This window comes from Ornithodoros turicata, chromosome 3 (genome assembly GCF_037126465.1).
Source record: "Ornithodoros turicata isolate Travis chromosome 3, ASM3712646v1, whole genome shotgun sequence".
Taxonomy (NCBI): Eukaryota; Metazoa; Arthropoda; class Arachnida; order Ixodida; family Argasidae; genus Ornithodoros; species Ornithodoros turicata.
This window is the reverse complement of record NC_088203.1, coordinates 6244914-6264089: the sequence shown is the minus strand read 5'-3', so window position 1 is coordinate 6264089 and position 19176 is coordinate 6244914. Positions and strand designations below refer to the sequence as shown.

At 47.9% G+C, this 19176-nt stretch overlaps 1 protein-coding gene across 1 annotated transcript in view; it reads right to left on the bottom strand.

Annotated features, from left to right (window-relative positions):
• Positions 1-19176, bottom strand: part of LOC135387716 (uncharacterized) — an 87258-nt gene that overhangs the window by 37553 nt on the left and 30529 nt on the right. The window contains exon 6 of the mRNA XM_064616814.1: positions 9565-9704. Within this exon, the coding sequence (XP_064472884.1) occupies positions 9565-9704 (140 nt within the window). The remainder of the gene's footprint in view (positions 1-9564; positions 9705-19176) is intronic.

Here is a 19176-nt window from a genome sequence, read left to right as displayed (position 1 = left end):
ATTGCTCTGCATGGAGCGAACACTATAAGAGCTGCTACGTTTTGAGTGCGCCCTCGTTTTGAGAAACGCTCACTTCAGCCAGCAGAAGGAGTCTGTTCTGCTGGAACTGTTTTTGTTTTCCCCCTTTGGTACCACGCTTTCTAGTCCAGCTGATTCATTCTGATTATATATCAACTGAGAAATAAAATTTCAGCATCAGTTTTGTGTAGTGGTGTTTATATTCTTCAATAGAAAGCTTGTTGCATTGCGAAAAGCCGGGAAAGGGCGAGAGCAGTGACATAGCGTATAAACCCTGTTCTGAAATCGTGAGCAAAAGCGTTTCTTTATACGACGAAGGTATAAAAGAAACAGCGATTACATATGTTATGAGGTAAATAAGGGGGAATGTTCCTCAGCTTGCATAATTTATGTCAAGAATTGGCTTTGGTATCTGATTCATTTTCCAAATACTCTGCATGTATTAGTACACGTCGCTGTTTTCGGAATCTGCGGCTAAAACAAAATTTCAGCATGAGTATGGAATGATTTGTGTGACTTCCAGAGCGTGTATCACGATGGTGAGTCTTTCGCGCCCAAAATTTTATACATTGTGCACCAGTGTGTCACTGCATTATGCGACAAGAGCAATTACGTTGGGTTGTACCACAATGGGGTGTAAACAAATCTTGCAGCCAAAATTTTAGCAGCCTTTCACAATGTCCCAAAACGGAAGATAACCCGAGTGATCCTTCCTTGGAAAGCACTGAGACGATGCCTTTACCACAACATTCCAAACGCGAACCATATCCGCGAACCATATCGTAATCATATCTGCGAAGCGTGACGTATCAGCACGCCCACATTTTTTCCCCTCTCCCCCCGTATCTTCCATGGATTGCTTCAATTTCGCCCATCGCGGGAACTCACTGGCGCTCCCAGGTGCTGTTTGCACATGGGGTCACGTGGCCGTGGTGGTGGTGGTGGTGATGGTGAAAGGGCTTGCCGTTGTCGGCCTCACGTATGTGGGCAACGTCACGACTGACGCCCTGGGGGAAATGTGCGTCCTGGGCCGACTTCTAGGGGAACTGTGCCGACATATGTCTGGTCGTGATGGCGCAAGAAGCGGCAGCGAACCGAGCCCTTGGCAGCCACCCATCGATGACCCGGTTTCCGGAGAGATCCTGGAAGACTATGGGACACAGAGAGGGATGGCACGAATACAAGAGGAAATAAAAGCTAGGACACAGCATTTTTAAAGACAGTCTTAGTCAATACAATTACAATCAAAATTGTGTTATTGCAACACTAATACATTCCTCATTATGCTGTTTATTATTAAGTGTTTTAAGGAATTTCGACCACAACATGGAATCTAAGTTGCATATGTTTTGTTCCTACGTTACACAAATTTTAATAAATAAATTTCTTATTAAGTGATTAATGGAGACGTAAATAAATACTGAGAAACAAAACACGATCAACGGTAGCATCAATAGAGAGCCAAACCTGCGCATCATCAAACACGTAAACAACAGATACGTCCAGGAAAATAATAGCAAAACAATCTATCCAAACGAGATACAATACAAATTTAATACTGCAACTAGCACAGGTTAACGCTGAAGCACAGAGGAACACTCTAAGCGGCACGTCCTCATACACGTAAACAACAGAGGAGAATAATCTATCATTTTAACTATCGTAAAATCGTCGTCGTGACTTAATCTAATCGAACACTACACAATTTTCATTCTAGCAGACACAACAACCTTACTTTCCTTTATGAACCCAACACAGAAAATAGATATGTTAAAAATGAACTTCACCGCATAGCACGCTCCTAGCCAACAACCATCTGGAATGATATCGTTATCTGCCCAGATTTGTTGAAGACTGGAGGCGTACGCCTGTTTTGTGACAGTTATGAACTTTTCGAGCACAATAGGGAATCTAAGTTGCATATGGTTTGATCCAACATTACACAACTCTCAATTAATCAATTTCCTATTAAGTGCATAGCACAGACGTAAGGAAGTAATGAGAAACAACACAATCAACAGCTAGCATTAATAGAGAACCAAACTTGCGCATCATCCGACATATAAACAACAGATGCATGCAGGAAAATAATAGCGAAACAATCTATGAAAACGAGAAACATTACAAATTTAACACTGTGACTAGCACAGACTTAAGGCAGAAGAACAGAGAAACACTCTAACCGGCGCGTTCTCCAACACGTAAACAACACAGGAAAATAATCTATCATTTGACCATCATAAAATCATCTTCATGACCAATCGAACACTGTACAATTTTAATTCTAACGAACTCTACAAACCTTACATTCATGGAGGCATCCAACACGCAGAAAATAGTCACGGTCACAATGAGAGAGGCTCTGGGTTTTCACTCTTTTCCTCAAAGCCAGGACACTTTACCTCTCTATCTGTACGACCAAAGCGAAGCAACTGGCCATGCTTTATCGCTCAAAGGGTTGGGGGTACATCACTTTCCTTCTTTCAGCCAACAGGATGCTCTCGGGGTCAGATAAGATAGTACAAAGGCGATATATTTTATAGCAAATAGATGTTAGCATTATTCGAGGAGATCACTATCTTTTCACATTATTTCCTTGAAATGGAAGTATTTGGTCAAAGTGGGTGACAAGTCGGCTAAGCTTGTACAGAGGCGATATTTTGAACATGCAGAGAATGCTATCTGTTGATCATGTTGTTTCTCATTATTTCCTTACGTCTGCGCTATTCACTTAATACGAAATTGATTAATTAAAAGTTGTGTAATGTTGGAACAAAACATATGCTACTTGGATTCCATGTTGTGCTCGAAATTCCTTAAGACACCTAATAAGAAACATGATAATGAGGAAATTATTAGTGTTGCAATAATAGTGATTGCGACTCGGACTTTTTATAATTACAGAATTTTGATTGTAATTATATTGACTAAGATTGCCTTGAACAAAATGCTGTGTGCTAGATTTTATTTCCTCTACTATTCGTGTCGTTCCTCTGTGTCCCATGGTCTTCCAGGATCTCACTCTTGTGTACAATTACTTACATCTATCGGCACTTGTAATTGAAACTCCACTGTTGCAATGATGGTTCTCGCGTTTATAATACAACTTGTAATTTGGACTGTAATCATATTCATTAGGACTTATTAAATGTGCTACTCCATTTTAATGCTGATTCATTGTAAACTTGTGTGAACGATTACCGTTAACAAAAAATATTGTGTTTGATGTGTGATACCTCTTCGATGCTATTGCATCATTCCTGAAATAAGTATAATATTTCTTACGTGTATCGTATTTTGTTTCTTCTGCTTCAGTTTTTTTTTTTTTTGCTATGTTTTTCTCCTTTACACAGAGTCACAACATAATTCCCCACACTATTGACTATAATAAATATCTTTTCACTAGTACTTTTGAGCCTTTGCATGTCTATACTTGCATGTAAACTGCCCACCGCATACCTGTTGTAATGGAAAAAGAAATACGAGTGAAGTCGACCCGGGCTAAAGACTGACGAAAGAAGTCGGCCCATGCTGAACAACGCGCGACGATAAGCACACGCGCAGCCCTCCGCAGGCCGGTAACCGCAGGGGCAACACTCCGCACAAGGGCCGCGCACAGGAAAAAAAATCGCGAGTGAAGTCGTCCCAGACACGGTAGGGGTTCGAACCAGGCACCTATGGAACGAACTACCCGCTATCTGGCAGGCTTATTTTCGACCTGCTTCACCACGGTTTCAGATCGATTCACGCTGCGAATGCAGTGTGCCGGCAATTACTGTCGTCTATGAAAGGCTGTCCATCTTGTTAAGGTTCCTTTAGGTGTATCTTGTTGGCTCTATTTGCAATAAGTGCTCATCCACTTCTCCTTTCCCTCGCTAAAGGGAGTACCTGACCGCTAAAAACGTCAATGCTGGCAACAGCAGTAATCTATCAGCCAGGCATTTCCTGATAAAAGCAGTTCTATGGAACATATTAAATGAAAGCGTTGAACTGGTTCGCGAACCGGTTTGCGAACCTGTTCAATTACGGCGTGGCCGAACCGGAACTGAACGGGAGCGAAATTAAAGCAACGCGAACCCGAACCACACCCGTATTTTTTTGCGGTTCGACACCCTGGGTAAATCCTCCTTGAATTCCATTCACAGATCGATAACCACTCACTGCTAACATGAAAGGTGCACAGTTCAATTACTCACATTATTCATCATTTAATTAAATCTGAACACACCTGTCACATAAATGATATTGAAGTGGGGCTGCAGACTGTGCAAGGGATATTTGATGCTCTGTTATTTTGTGCTTGTGAGGGTAACTTCTGAAGGAGATACGTTTCGTCACTATCTTTAACTTGCAGACAGCTTTCTGGACAAAAAGAAGCAGTCCCCAAATGTATGATCCGGAAAACTAAACTTCGTGGTTTAACATGATAACAAATTTGCGGCTACCAAGGTTGCGGAGTTGCCACTCCGGGGTTGGAATGATTCCGGAATGATTCCGCAATGGAATTGGAATGGAATGGCAGAAACTGTACTAGGAATGGAATGGGCATTAGGCATTTTTTCGCTGGCGTAATGGAATGGTCTCGGCGCCCTGAAGAACGGAACTGCAGCCGACGGGCATTCCTATCATCACGCCGGAACTCGACATGCCTGCAATTCGGCGTCGCGTAGCAGCCCGGCAAACCAAACAGAAAACAAACGAGGACAACAAGGGACGTGCCGTCAAGAAACGATTTCATCCAGGGCAGTATGTGCGCGTTCGCAGGCCTGGTAAGCAGACCAAAGGCAATTCAAAGTACTCAGCTCCTCTTAGGATTGTAGCGCCCCGTGGTCCACTCTCGTACCTCCTCGAAGATGGGAGAGTGTGGCACTCATCAAAGTTTGCATGGGCTCAGCCACGAGTACCACCAGCAGGAGACAAAGTGGGCACTTCGTCACGGCATGGGGGGTGGACTGTTTCAATTACAGAAACGGAATCTGCGCCGGGACAGCAACCCCAGGATGCCCTTGAAGCGCCACCACCACCACCGCCGCCGCCATTACGACGTAGCGCGAGAAGTCATGCACCACCTGTCAGATACCCGCACAGCATTCCAGGAACATAAAGTGGACATTTCATTTCGCTGGACATATACATTGTGGAATGCTAGAGCATTTGTCGTCTTGTGTGCTAATTTGCAATTGACTTTCTCTTCCCCCCTCTCTCTCTCTTTGTTTTGGAAGTTTGTATGTCATGGGATTGTCTTTTTCAACAAAGGGGGATATGTGGTATCGGCGAGGCATCGTCATGATGGCTCGAGGCGCGTGAATAAAAGTGAGGGAATAGAACGATGGAGTCAGGCTGCGTAACTGGGTTCTGCACTGTACGTTCGGTGTAAGACACCACAGGTACTAAAAATACATTTTTGATTACAAAAACGCGGACGTTGCTGCTATTCAGTCGTACATGCAGAACTTCACGTCCAGTTTTCTGGCAGCCTGGTATAACCGTCCGGTGTACTGTAACTGGCTTCAATTTAGGAATTGCATTTTGGTACTGTATGAACACGTATGTTCCGCGAATCCAAATTAAAACGCGTGAGAGTAGCCCTTGGCATACTTGTGATCTAAATCGCCTGTCAAGGAGGAAAAGAAGAATGCATCGCCGAGCACAGACTACGAGTAACAACAGCCCACAGTTTTGGGAAAGTTACACCCCTTTCGCACGGCACGTTCAATGCGGATTCAATCCGATCCGCATCGAGTTTCTCAAGTGCGTTCGGTGCGCGTGATGCTGCCGCACGTTCCAACTGAATGTGTATTGAAAGGTTGGCTTGTCGACAGCCGGCGCTAACAGCCCCTGGGCAGTGCGCTGGGATTGACAAATATGTTCCAAAAAAGTCGAGAATAACCGCATCCGCTTCCGCCTAGAGCTGTTTTCTAAGCCTTTACGGGGGGCGTGGTATCGATAGTGGTTAAACAAATTAGCAAACGCCGTCGCCCGTCATACTAAGGCTAAAACCGTAATCGAGAAATTCCATGGGCTTGTATAGGAACATTTGCAAATTAATGTAATGCTTTTGTTTAATACTAAAAATTCGCTGAGTTCGAGGATGCCAACGGCGGTCTTCAAGCTGTCTTGAGAATCTGAATCCCGTTTAACGAAACGGGATAGGGTTGAGCAGGATCGGAGTTCGATACTGCTCGAACGTGTCCGTGTAGCAGCGCCGGATCGTCTTTAAGCTCGATGAGCATTGGCTCAATGCGGATCGAAAGTGTCCGTGTGACAGGGCTATAGCTTTGCTATCGTGTCGGAATACACAAAGACGCTTGTGGATGCTACACGGAAGTTTTACGGTAATGATCTCTCTACGATCTTAAAAACAAATCCAAAGAGGTCTTGGAGGGTCATTTGGGGCCAGTTCGGGTCTACCACGAATAAGAACATTCTCCGTGTAGATGGCGATGCTATATCTCAGACGACGAGTGTTCTAACGCAGTGCAGTGCAGTGGAGACTGTCCTTTGCTTGGAGAGGAACTGTTTAAATTGCCCTTTTGTGTGTTTACATACTGCTGAGATTGCCGTCCCTCAGAATCTGAAATATTTTAGTTCTGGTGTGCCTTTCTTAATGTTACATATTTCATAGGAATATAACAGCTACACAAAAGACACTCAAGGCTGCAGTTATTGTACCCTCGTTAAAACATCCCTTTGGGCTTGTTGGTGATAGACTTCAATAACGTAAAAGCGCTAAAACCAGGACGAACGCAGACACACACAACATCGAGCGCTCACTTTCAACAACTTTACTGACATGTCACATGGCAGGTGCTTATATTCATTGCAACAGGAACTCCCTTTCAGATCGCCCCCTTTCAGATCGCAGGCGCAACCGGCGTTTTTTAACCTTTCTACAAATAGGTAGAAAGGTTAAAAAACGCCGGTTGCGCCTTGAGAATGACATATAGTGTTTGTTGTAGGGTTCTTAAGGGAGCAGGGTGAGACAAAGATAATACGGAGGGTAGGCGGGATAGGGTTGTTGTAATTCCGTATATCCATGGGCTATCACATAGATTGATCAAGATGGCACGTAGCCATCATGTTCGGGTAGTGTGTGGGCGCAATAAAAAACTGTCGTCTCTACCTGCAGTTATAAACAGAGATAAAAGAATAGGTTGTACAGTTAGGCATCTGGAAGCTCAGGTACCATGTGCACAAGAAGTGGTGTATGAGATTCCATTGAGTTGTGGGAAGACATACATAGGACAAACAGGGAGATGACTGAACACCCGCCTAAAAGAACATCAAAATTGTGAAAATAGTAAACAAGGTAACTTGTATATACATACAAGAGAGTGCGGCTGTGATGGCAATTTTGATAAAACAGAGGTAAGAAGGAGATATAAAAAGCAGAGAGATGGAGAGATCTGGGAGGCTTGCCTGATCAAGAAAGCGGGCAACACGTGTCTTAGCTGGGAAAGTATTTCGATATCTGAAAGGGAAAGGGAGTTCCTGTTGCAATGAATATAAACACTTGCCATGTGACATGTCAGTAAAGTTGTTGAAAGTGAGCGCTCGATGTTGTGTGTGTCTGTGTTCGTCCTGGTTCTTAGCGCTTTTACGTTATGGATGGATATTGTACCCTAAGGACGGGTGCCAATCTTTGAGCATTCAGCGCCTTATCCAGTCATTTCGTTCAGTGCTTATGGGACCTGTCGTCTTCCACACACTGCCCTACCGCGGATCTGAACGGTAAGGCGAAAAAAAGCGAAGGCACCCTCTTCCAGCCTAAATTGCCCCTGAAATGCAAAAAGGAAAAAAAAAGCTATCTTGTTTCTTTGTTCAACAAGGGTAAATATATGCTGAAAAAAAGGAACTCATCAGTTTTGGAGGTACGAACGGGAACGCAATTACACCAAATCCGCGGCAGTCCCTCTGATACTCATCTTTTGATAGAAACTCGTGGCACCTTTCCAACGACTGCGCTATAAAGCAAAGACAGCCTGTTATCGGGTGAAAGCTTTAATTCAAGCAATCGCTGACAATTGGTTAAACATAACCAATTTATATTCAGCGCCGGCAAAAGAGCAGCAGGGTGTTCGAAGCCTGCTCAACGGCACTGGACGACGACTACTATACGGACCACAACACGAACACGGACAAACACGCCCGAATGATCGTTTACAGTCGCATGATACCAAGCTACATCACGCTCCAAAACCAATAGGACCACACCGGGAGCATCCAGCCGTTTCTGTCGCGACGTGCTTGACTCCACACGCCCGTTTCGCCGTTCTGTTATGGGATGGCATGTGATCATGTGCGCGCGACTTCGTCTTCGTAGGGTTGCTTGGAAGCGGAGCAGGTCAGCTGCAATTAGGGGACAGAAACTCGTCAACTAACACTGCCCGTGCCAAAGCATGGCTGCGGGCGGGTGGTCACAGGCTGGGCACAGGAGGGAGACACCTTGGGAAAATATTGGCACATTGGGAGAGTGCAAGGGAGAGTGCACAAGTGCACATTGGGAGAGTCCGTTCTCTAGAGTCGTCCTCTAATATATCTTTGGTTTAAACCAGTGACCAACTCCTCTGGTGTCGCACTACGTGTTTATTGGTGACCTGGGGCCGGATTCACAAAGAGCTCGTGCGCCAGAATCTGTCGTAACTCCGTCGTACGGGAAAGTTACGACGAAGTGTAGATTCACGAACGGCGCGCGTCGCAAAATCTTCGCAGCTTACGGCGGAATCCTGCGAGAGCTCCCGAGCAGTCTTACGAAAAAAAATGGCGGCGTTATTTGGCAGCGGTGGATTTGGAGACGGCAAACAAAGGCTCCATAATACGCGCCAACACATTGCACTTTGCCACAGAACCATCGAGACCATCCCCGAAGTGACATTGAGACACTTTTTGCTTGGTAACCTTCAACAAATGCTTAAACTTTGTGCTCCGTAAAATCCGGTCGCAGGGATTTTTCAAGCATCCCCTACACCCCGCTAAGACACCCCCAACACCCCTCCAAATTGTCTGCAAGAAAGGCAAAAGAAGCCATAAAAGCTGCAAAACTGAGTGCCACACACCGCTTACAAATCACCCTCACCCACCCCCTACCCGAGACGAACATACTGGGAATATATTTGCTGTGTCAACGAACGCGTTTCGCCTGTGAGTGCATGACATTCATTATGGCTACCGAAAGACCGAGAGCACGTGCAGTAACAAAACATTTGGGGACGAACAACTTCGTCTGCTTCTAATAGGACGACTCTTATTGGTGCGATTACAAATTTTCGTCATCGTTACCATAGCGAAAACATAGTCTCGCACCCTTTGGCTGTTTCTCTCCGAGGTGCACGTTGACAGGAAGCATGCAACTTCCTCTTCCTCGTCAAAGGGGGTACCCTCTCCACTACGATAGCTTTGTGAATCGCGCTTACGACGCCGTCGTACGCGCGTCGCAGGCTATGACGTCTTAGCGTAACTTACGATCGCGTTTGTGAATCCGACCCCTGACACGCAACGTCAGTACTGCACTCGTTTCTCTGTTAAATGAAGAAACAAAGGCGCTACCTCATAAGGTATGTGTAAACAATCTCCGATCGATCGAGTCCGCCCTCGAATGAGTCGGGTAGTGGTCCAACGCCGAGGAAAAAAAAGCTGTTTTCGGTTTCGTGAAGGCTCTTGTATTCATCTCGTAGCTCCAGCAACACCTGCAACAGGAATGCTGAATCTGATGACTCACAGGATGCACAAAGCCTCATCACATTGCATAGTCCTCGCCACCGAGTATGCCTAATGACAACGTTCGCTCCTTTCAATTCCCGAAAGTGACAGTGTTACTCGTTTTTGTGACCCCTATGCAATTACGTTAATTCTCACAAAAAAGTACACTCCCCGCGCTTTTCACGAATCTTGAGCAATAACAATATCGTTCTGTTCAATGATTGGCCTACAGCGTGAGGTGGTGATTCGGCACGGGCTCTCCCGTGAGCCCAAGATCAGGGCCCGGAGCCCAGATCTTGAGCTTTCATCATATTTAAAGATGAGCTACGCCGATTTCCCGATGTGTTGTGACGCTTGTGATATTCAGAACCAGCGCATCCAACTGTCCCCCGAAACGCACCTTCGTTTTTTTTCGTGAATTTTGTCTCCCTATTACGGAAATGAATTAAAGGGACCAAAAGAAGCATGGGCGCAGCCGTTTTTGAGCCCCAGATGTGGAAAACCTGCTCCATCTACGTAGATAGAGAATCGTGTTTCTGATTGGATGAAAGCTGAGGCTTTCTCCGACTTTCCTGGCGTCTTCTAACGTTTGCGAGGAATCCAGTTATGGCGGTTGGCTATGATGAGGGTTTCGCTCGTGGTTTCCTCCGAGGTAATCCCCAGAACTATTGAACCATGGAAAGAACAACTGCGAACTCATCTCAACAACATTTTTGGCGTGATATTGTGATTATGTGCTCGAGAATTTCGCAGTCCAACTGCCATGCACGCCGATCTGTTTACTGCTTTTACTGCAAGTGCAAGTATGGGAGCGATTGAGCAACAACGTGAGACCTGGTGGTCGTTTGAGCTTATACCTGTAGAAGACTCGTCTTCAACGAATGAAGACCGTATTTCTGTCCGTGCGCGCATCGTGCGATTGCCAGGCTCGTTACACAAGATACATATACTGTGCTGTGGCATACGCGACCGCATTGAACAACGTAGGAATATATCGTGACCATTCGAACTGCATTCGTACACTCTAAACCAGGTAACGCATATGTAACGGTTAAGTACCGCTAGGCCAAGAGGTACATTTTTTTAAAAACTGTACCTCTCAAATTTAAGAGGTACACGCGCCCTCACATGCGGTACATGCAACGGATAGCGCGCAGCAATTTAGGCTTACCCGTCGGGGTGCTTCCCCTCCTCTACGATATATTAACAGCCCCAGGAAGCTACGCTGTGCGATAAATATCACAAACAAATACCTTTATTCGAAAATTACATCCATTTCAGGGGTGGTGCGTGTCCATCGCGAGCATACATTGTCATGATGCACAAACGCCGAACACACGGGGTATGGATGAATGCTGACCACTGCATCTCTCCTTCACCATTGCAGTTGCTCTGTGGTCACGCTTCTTTATCTCTTCCACACCTTTGGATTGCTGTTCTTCCACAACTTACGTTTTTCCGCAGAACGTAACACCAACCACAGAAGATGATTGACTCATCCCTTTACGACATCGCCTGGGCGTAACCTAGGAGAAAATACAATGTAAAAAAATCCAACAACCGAAATAGCTTGCCCGAAAAACATGCCTACTTGCTTGTGTAATCCCGGTATAAAGTGCAATCTAGGCTTCTCTAATTCACGCATCAACGTTCGTGCATGACGCCAGTTCGTTGTCTCCGTCCCTCAGTCGTTGCGTCCAGCCTGCCGGTGATCAAGACCACTGGGAATCAAAGGGATGATGAACGAAAATGTGTCGTGCGGACGAATAATCACTGCATAGAAATAATACGCACCTTAAATGACTCCAATCTTGAAAGCGTCGAACGAGTTTCTTCAAAAACCGAGCAGACTCGTGCTCGCTCCGCGACGTTTCAAAACAAACTGATTTGCCTTGCCAGCGGTTGCGGCTGGCGTAGGGAAGTGACACGATCTTGGGTCGGCACAACAGTGCGTCTCGGCGAGACGTCAATGTTCCACTGTGACGACGCCACCTGTGGAGGCCGCAGTGCAAGCCAGCAAGTACATATAAAAAGTAAAAAAAAATAGCCGAAGCTCTGTAGCTGCACGTTGAGCATATGTTTACAATTTGATAGTGCACTCCCAGCCAAGGACAGCTGTTTCGCTCTACTTGGAGCTCGTCAGCCTGGCGTAGGGAAGTGACACGATCTTGGGTCGGCACAACAGTGCGTCTCGGCGAGACGTCAATGTTCCACGGTGACGACGCCACCTGTGGAGGCAGCAGTGCAAGCCAGCAAGTTCATATAAAAAGTAAAAAAATAGCCGAAGCTCTGTAGTTGCACGTTGAGCATATGTTTACAATTTGATCGTGCACTCACAGCCAAGGACAGCTGTTTCGCTCTACTTGGAGCTCGTCAGCCTGGCGTAGGGAAGTGACACGATCTTGGGTCGGCACAACAGTGCGTCTCGGCGAGACGTCAATGTTCCACGGTGACGACGCCACCTGTGGAGGCCGCAGTGCAAGCCAGCAAGTACATATAAAAAGTAAAAAAATAGCCGAAGCTCTGTAGCTGCACGTTGAGCATATGTTTACAATTTGATCGTGCACTCCCAGCCAAGGACAGCTGTTTCGCTCTACTTGGAGCTCGTCAGCCTGGCGTAGGGAAGTGACACGATCTTGGGTCGGCACAACAGTGCGTCTCGGCGAGACGTCAATGTTCCACGGTGACGACGCCACCTGTGGAGGCCGCAGTGCAAGCCAGCAAGTACATATAAAAAGTAAAAAAATAGCCGAAGCTCTGTAGCTGCACGTTGAGCATATGTTTACAATTTGATCGTGCACTCCCAGCCAAGGACAGCTGTTTCGCTCTACTTGGAGCTCGTCAGCCTGGCGTAGGGAAGTGACACGATCTTGGGTCGGCACAACAGTGCGTCTCGGCGAGACGTCAATGTTCCACGGTGACGACGCCACCTGTGGAGGCCGCAGTGCAAGCCAGCAAGTACATATAAAAAGTAAAAAAATAGCCGAAGCTCTGTAGCTGCACGTTGAACATATGTTTACAATTTGATCGTGCACTCCCAGCCAAGGACAGCTGTTTCGCTCTACTTGGAGCTTGTCAGCATGGCGTAGGGAAGTGACACGATCTTGGGTCGGCACAACAGTGCGTCTCGGCGAAACGTCAATGTTCCACGGTGACGACGCCACCTGTGGAGGCCGCAGTGCAAGCCAGCAAGTACATATAAAAAGTAAAAAAATAGCCGAAGCTCTGTAGCTGCACGTTGAGCATATGTTTACAATTTGATCGTGCACTCCCAGCCAAGGACAGCTGTTTCGCTCTACTTGGAGCTCGTCAGCCTGGCGTAGGGAAGTGACACGATCTTGGGTCGGCACAACAGTGCGTCTCGGCGAGACGTCAATGTTCCACGGTGACGACGCCACCTGTGGAGGCCGCAGTGCAAGCCAGCAAGTACATATAAAAAGTAAAAAAATAGCCGAAGCTCTGTAGCTGCACGTTGAACATATGTTTACAATTTGATCGTGCACTCCCAGCCAAGGACAGCTGTTTCGCTCTACTTGGAGCTTGTCAGCATGGCGTAGGGAAGTGACACGATCTTGGGTCGGCACAACAGTGCGTCTCGGCGAAACGTCAATGTTCCACGGTGACGACGCCATCTGTGGAGGACGCAGTGCAAGACAGCAAGTACATATAAAAAGTAAAAAAAATAGCCGAAGCTCTGTAGCTGCACGTTGAGCATATGTTTACAATTTGATCGTGCACCCCCAGCCAAGGACAGCTGTTTCGCTCTACTTGGAGCTCGTCAGCATGGCGTAGGGAAGTGACACGATCTTGGGTCGGCACAACAGTGCGTCTCGGCGAGACGTCAATGTTCCACGGTGACGACGCCACCTGTGGAGGCCGCAGTGCAAGCCAGCAAGTACATATAAAAAGTAAAAAAATAGCCGAAGCTCTGTAGCTGCACGTTGAGCATATGTTTACAATTTGATCGTGCACTCCCAGCCAAGGCTTGGAGCTCGTCAGCCTGGCGTAGGGAAGTGACACGATCTTGGGTCGGTACAACAGTGCGTCTCGGCGAGACGTCAATGTTCCACGGTGACGACGCCACCTGTGGAGGCCGTAGTGCAAGCCAGAAAGTACATATAAAAAGTAAAAAAAATAGCCGAAGCCCTGTTGCTGCACGTTGAGCATATGTTTACAATTTGATCGTGCACTCCCAGCCAAGGCTTGGAGCTCGTCACCTTGGCGTAGGGAAGTGACACGATCTTGGGTCGGCACAACAGTGCGTCTCGGCGAAACGTCAATGTTCCACGGTGACGACGCCACCTGTGGAGGACGCAGTGCAAGACAGCAAGTACATATAAAAAGTAAAAAAATAGCCGAAGCTCTGTAGCTGCACGTTGAGCATATGTTTACAATTTGATCGTGCACTCCCAGCCAAGGACAGCTGTTTCGCTCTACTTGGAGCTCGTCAGCATGGCGTAGGGAAGTGACACGATCTTGGGTCGGCACAACAGTGCGTCTCGGCGAAACGTCAATGTTCCACGGTGACGACGCCACCTGTGGAGGACGCAGTGGAAGACAGCAAGTACATATAAAAAGTAAAAAAATAGCCGAAGCTCTGTAGCTGCACGTTGAGCATATGTTTACAATTTGATCGTGCACTCCCAGCCAAGGACAGCTGTTTCGCTCTACTTGGAGCTCGTCCGCATGGCGTAGGGAAGTGACACGATCTTGGGTCGGCACAACAGTGCGTCTCGGCGAAACGTCAATGTTCCACGGTGACGACGCCACCTGTGGAGGACGCAGTGCAAGACAGCAAGTACATGTAAAAAGTAAAAAAATAGCCGAAGCTCTGTAGCTGCACGTTGAGCATATGTTTACAATTTGATCGTGCACTCCCAGCCAAGGACAGCTGTTTCGCTCTACTTGGAGCTCGTCAGCATGGCGTAGGGAAGTGACACGATCTTGGGTCGGCACAACAGTGCGTCTCGGCGAGACGTCAATGTTCCACGGTGACGACGCCACCTGTGGAGGCCGCAGTGCAAGCCAGCAAGTACATATAAAAAGTAAAAAAATAGCCGAAGCTCTGTAGCTGCACGTTGAGCATATGTTTACAATTTGATCGTGCACTCCCAGCCAAGGCTTGGAGCTCGTCAGCCTGGCGTAGGGAAGTGACACGATCTTGGGTCGGTACAACAGTGCGTCTCGGCGAGACGTCAATGTTCCACGGTGACGACGCCACCTGTGGAGGCCGTAGTGCAAGCCAGCAAGTACATATAAAAAGTAAAATAATCCTTGGCTGGGAGTGCACGATCAAATTGTAAACATATGCTCAACGTGCAGCTACAGAGCTTCGGCTATTTTTTTTTACTTTTTATATGTACTTGCTGGCTTGCACTACGGCCTCCACAGGTGGCGTCGTCACCGTGGAACATTGACGTCTCGCCGAGACGCACTGTTGTACCGACCCAAGATCGTGTCACTTCCCTACGCCAGGCTGACGAGCTCCAAGCCTTGGCTGGGAGTGCACGATCAAATTGTAAACATATGCTCAACGTGCAGCTACAGAGCTTCGGCTATTTTTTTACTTTTTATATGTACTTGCTGGCTTGCACTGCGGCCTCCACAGGTGGCGTCGTCACCGTGGAACATTGACGTCTCGCCGAGACGCACTGTTGTGCCGACCCAAGATCGTGTCACTTCCCTACGCCAGGCTGACGAGCTCCAAGTAGAGCGAAACAGCTGTCCCTGGCTGGGAGTGCACGATCAAATTGTAAACATATGCTCAACGTGCAGCTACAGAGCTTCGGCTATTTTTTTACTTTTTATATGTACTTGCTGGCTTGCATTGCGGCCTCCACAGGTGCCGTCGTCACAGTGGAACATTGACGTCTCGCCGAGACGCACTGTTGTGCCGACCCAAGATCGTGTCACTTCCCTACGCCATGCTGACGAGCTCCAAGTAGAGCGAAACAGCTGTCCTTGGCTGGGAGTGCACGATCAAATTGTAAACATATGCTCAACGTGCAGCTACAGAGCTTCGGCTATTTTTTTTTACTTTTTATATGTACTTGCTGGCTTGCACTGCGACCTCCACGGGTGGCGTCGTCACCGTGAAACATTGACGTCTCGCCGAGACGCACTGTTGTGCCGACCCAAGGTCGTGTCACTTCCCTACGCCAGGCTGACGAGCTCCAAGTAGAGCGAAACAGCTGTCCCTGGCTGGGAGTGCACGATCAAATTGTAAACATATGCTCAACGTGCAGCTACAGAGCTTCGGCTATTTTTTTACTTTTTATATGTACTTGCTGGCTTGCATTGCGGCCTCCACAGGTGCCGTCGTCACAGTGGAACATTGACGTCTCGCCGAGACGCACTGTTGTGCCGACCCAAGATCGTGTCACTTCCCTACGCCATGCTGACGAGCTCCAAGTAGAGCGAAACAGCTGTCCTTGGCTGGGAGTGCACGATCAAATTGTAAACATATGCTCAACGTGCAGCTACAGAGCTTCGGCTATTTTTTTACTTTTTATATGTACTTGCTGGCTTGCATTGCGGCCTCCACAGGTGCCGTCGTCACAGTGGAACATTGACGTCTCGCCGAGACGCACTGTTGTGCCGACCCAAGATCGTGTCACTTCCCTACGCCATGCTGACGAGCTCCAAGTAGAGCGAAACAGCTGTCCTTGGCTGGGAGTGCACGATCAAATTGTAAACATATGCTCAACGTGCAGCTACAGAGCTTCGGCTATTTTTTTACTTTTTATATGTACTTGCTGGCTTGCATTGCGGCCTCCACAGGTGCCGTCGTCACCGTGGAACATTGACGTCTCGCCGAGACGCACTGTTGTGCCGACCCAAGATCGTGTCACTTCCCTACGCCATGCTGACGAGCTCCAAGTAGAGCGAAACAGCTGTCCTTGGCTGGGAGTGCACGATCAAATTGTAAACATATGCTCAACGTGCAGCTACAGAGCTTCGGCTATTTTTTTACTTTTTATATGTACTTGCTGGCTTGCATTGCGGCCTCCACAGGTGCCGTCGTCACCGTGGAACATTGACGTCTCGCCGAGACGCATTGTTGTGCCGACCCAAGATCGTGTCACTTCCCTACGCCATGCTGACGAGCTCCAAGTAGAGCGAAACAGCTGTCCTTGGCTGGGAGTGCACGATCAAATTGTAAACATATGCTCAACGTGCAGCTACAGAGCTTCGGCTATTTTTTTACTTTTTATATGTACTTGCTGGCTTGCATTGCGGCCTCCACAGGTGCCGTCGTCACCGTGGAACATTGACGTCTCGCCGAGACGCACTGTTGTGCCGACCCAAGATCGTGTCACTTCCCTACGCCATGCTGACGAGCTCCAAGTAGAGCGAAACAGCTGTCCTTGGCTGGGAGTGCACGATCAAATTGTAAACATATGCTCAACGTGCAGCTACAGAGCTTCGGCTATTTTTTTACTTTTTATATGTACTTGCTGGCTTGCATTGCGGCCTCCACAGGTGCCGTCGTCACCGTGGAACATTGACGTCTCGCCGAGACGCACTGTTGTGCCGACCCAAGATCGTGTCACTTCCCTACGCCATGCTGACGAGCTCCAAGTAGAGCGAAACAGCTGTCCTTGGCTGGGAGTGCACGATCAAATTGTAAACATATGCTCAACGTGCAGCTACAGAGCTTCGGCTATTTTTTTACTTTTTATATGTACTTGCTGGCTTGCATTGCGGCCTCCACAGGTGCCGTCGTCACCGTGGAACATTGACGTCTCGCCGAGACGCACTGTTGTGCCGACCCAAGATCGTGTCACTTCCCTACGCCATGCTGACGAGCTCCAAGTAGAGCGAAACAGCTGTCCTTGGCTGGGAGTGCACGATCAAATTGTAAACATATGCTCAACGTGCAGCTACAGAGCTTCGGCTATTTTTTTACTTTTTATATGTACTTGCTGGCTTGCATTGCGGCCTCCACAGGTGCCGTCGTCACCGTGGAACATTGACGTCTCGCCGAGACGCACTGTTGTGCCGACCCAAGATCGTGTCACTTCCCTACGCCATGCTGACGAGCTCCAAGTAGAGCGAAACAGCTGTCCTTGGCTGGGAGTGCACGATCAAATTGTAAACATATGCTCAACGTGCAGCTACAGAGCTTCGGCTATTTTTTTACTTTTTATATGTACTTGCTGGCTTGCATTGCGGCCTCCACAGGTGCCGTCGTCACCGTGGAACATTGACGTCTCGCCGAGACGCACTGTTGTGCCGACCCAAGATCGTGTCACTTCCCTACGCCATGCTGACGAGCTCCAAGTAGAGCGAAACAGCTGTCCTTGGCTGGGAGTGCACGATCAAATTGTAAACATATGCTCAACGTGCAGCTACAGAGCTTCGGCTATTTTTTTACTTTTTATATGTACTTGCTGGCTTGCATTGCGGCCTCCACAGGTGCCGTCGTCACCGTGGAACATTGACGTCTCGCCGAGACGCACTGTTGTGCCGACCCAAGATCGTGTCACTTCCCTACGCCAGGCTGACGAGCTCCAAGTAGAGCGAAACAGCTGTCCTTGGCTGGGAGTGCACGATCAAATTGTAAACATATGCTCAACGTGCAGCTACAGAGCTTCGGCTATTTTTTTACTTTTTATATGTACTTGCTGGCTTGCATTGCGGCCTCCACAGGTGCCGTCGTCACCGTGGAACATTGACGTCTCGCCGAGACGCACTGTTGTGCCGACCCAAGATCGTGTCACTTCCCTACGCCAGGCTGACGAGCTCCAAGTAGAGCGAAACAGCTGTCCTTGGCTGGGAGTGCACGATCAAATTGTAAACATATGCTCAACGTGCAGCTACAGAGCTTCGGCTATTTTTTTTACTTTTTATATGTACTTGCTGGCTTGCACTGCGGCCTCCACAGGTGGCGTCGTCACCGTGGAACATTGACGTCTCGCCGAGACGCACTGTTGTGCCGACCCAAGATCGTGTCACTTCCCTACGCCAGGCTGACGAGCTCCAAGTAGAGCGAAACAGCTGTCCTTGGCTGGGAGTGCACGATCAAATTGTAAACATATGCTCAACGTGCAGCTACAGAGCTTCGGCTATTTTTTTTACTTTTTATATGTACTTGCTGGCTTGCATTGCGGCCTCCACAGGTGCCGTCGTCACCGTGGAACATTGACGTCTCGCCGAGACGCACTGTTGTGCCGACCCAAGATCGTGTCACTTCCCTACGCCATGCTGACGAGCTCCAAGTAGAGCGAAACAGCTGTCCTTGGCTGGGAGTGCACGATCAAATTGTAAACATATGCTCAACGTGCAGCTACAGAGCTTCGGCTATGTTTTTACTTTTTATATGTACTTGCTGGCTTGCATTGCGGCCTCCACAGGTGCCGTCGTCACCGTGGAACATTGACGTCTCGCCGAGACGCACTGTTGTGCCGACCCAAGATCGTGTCACTTCCCTACGCCAGGCTGACGAGCTCCAAGTAG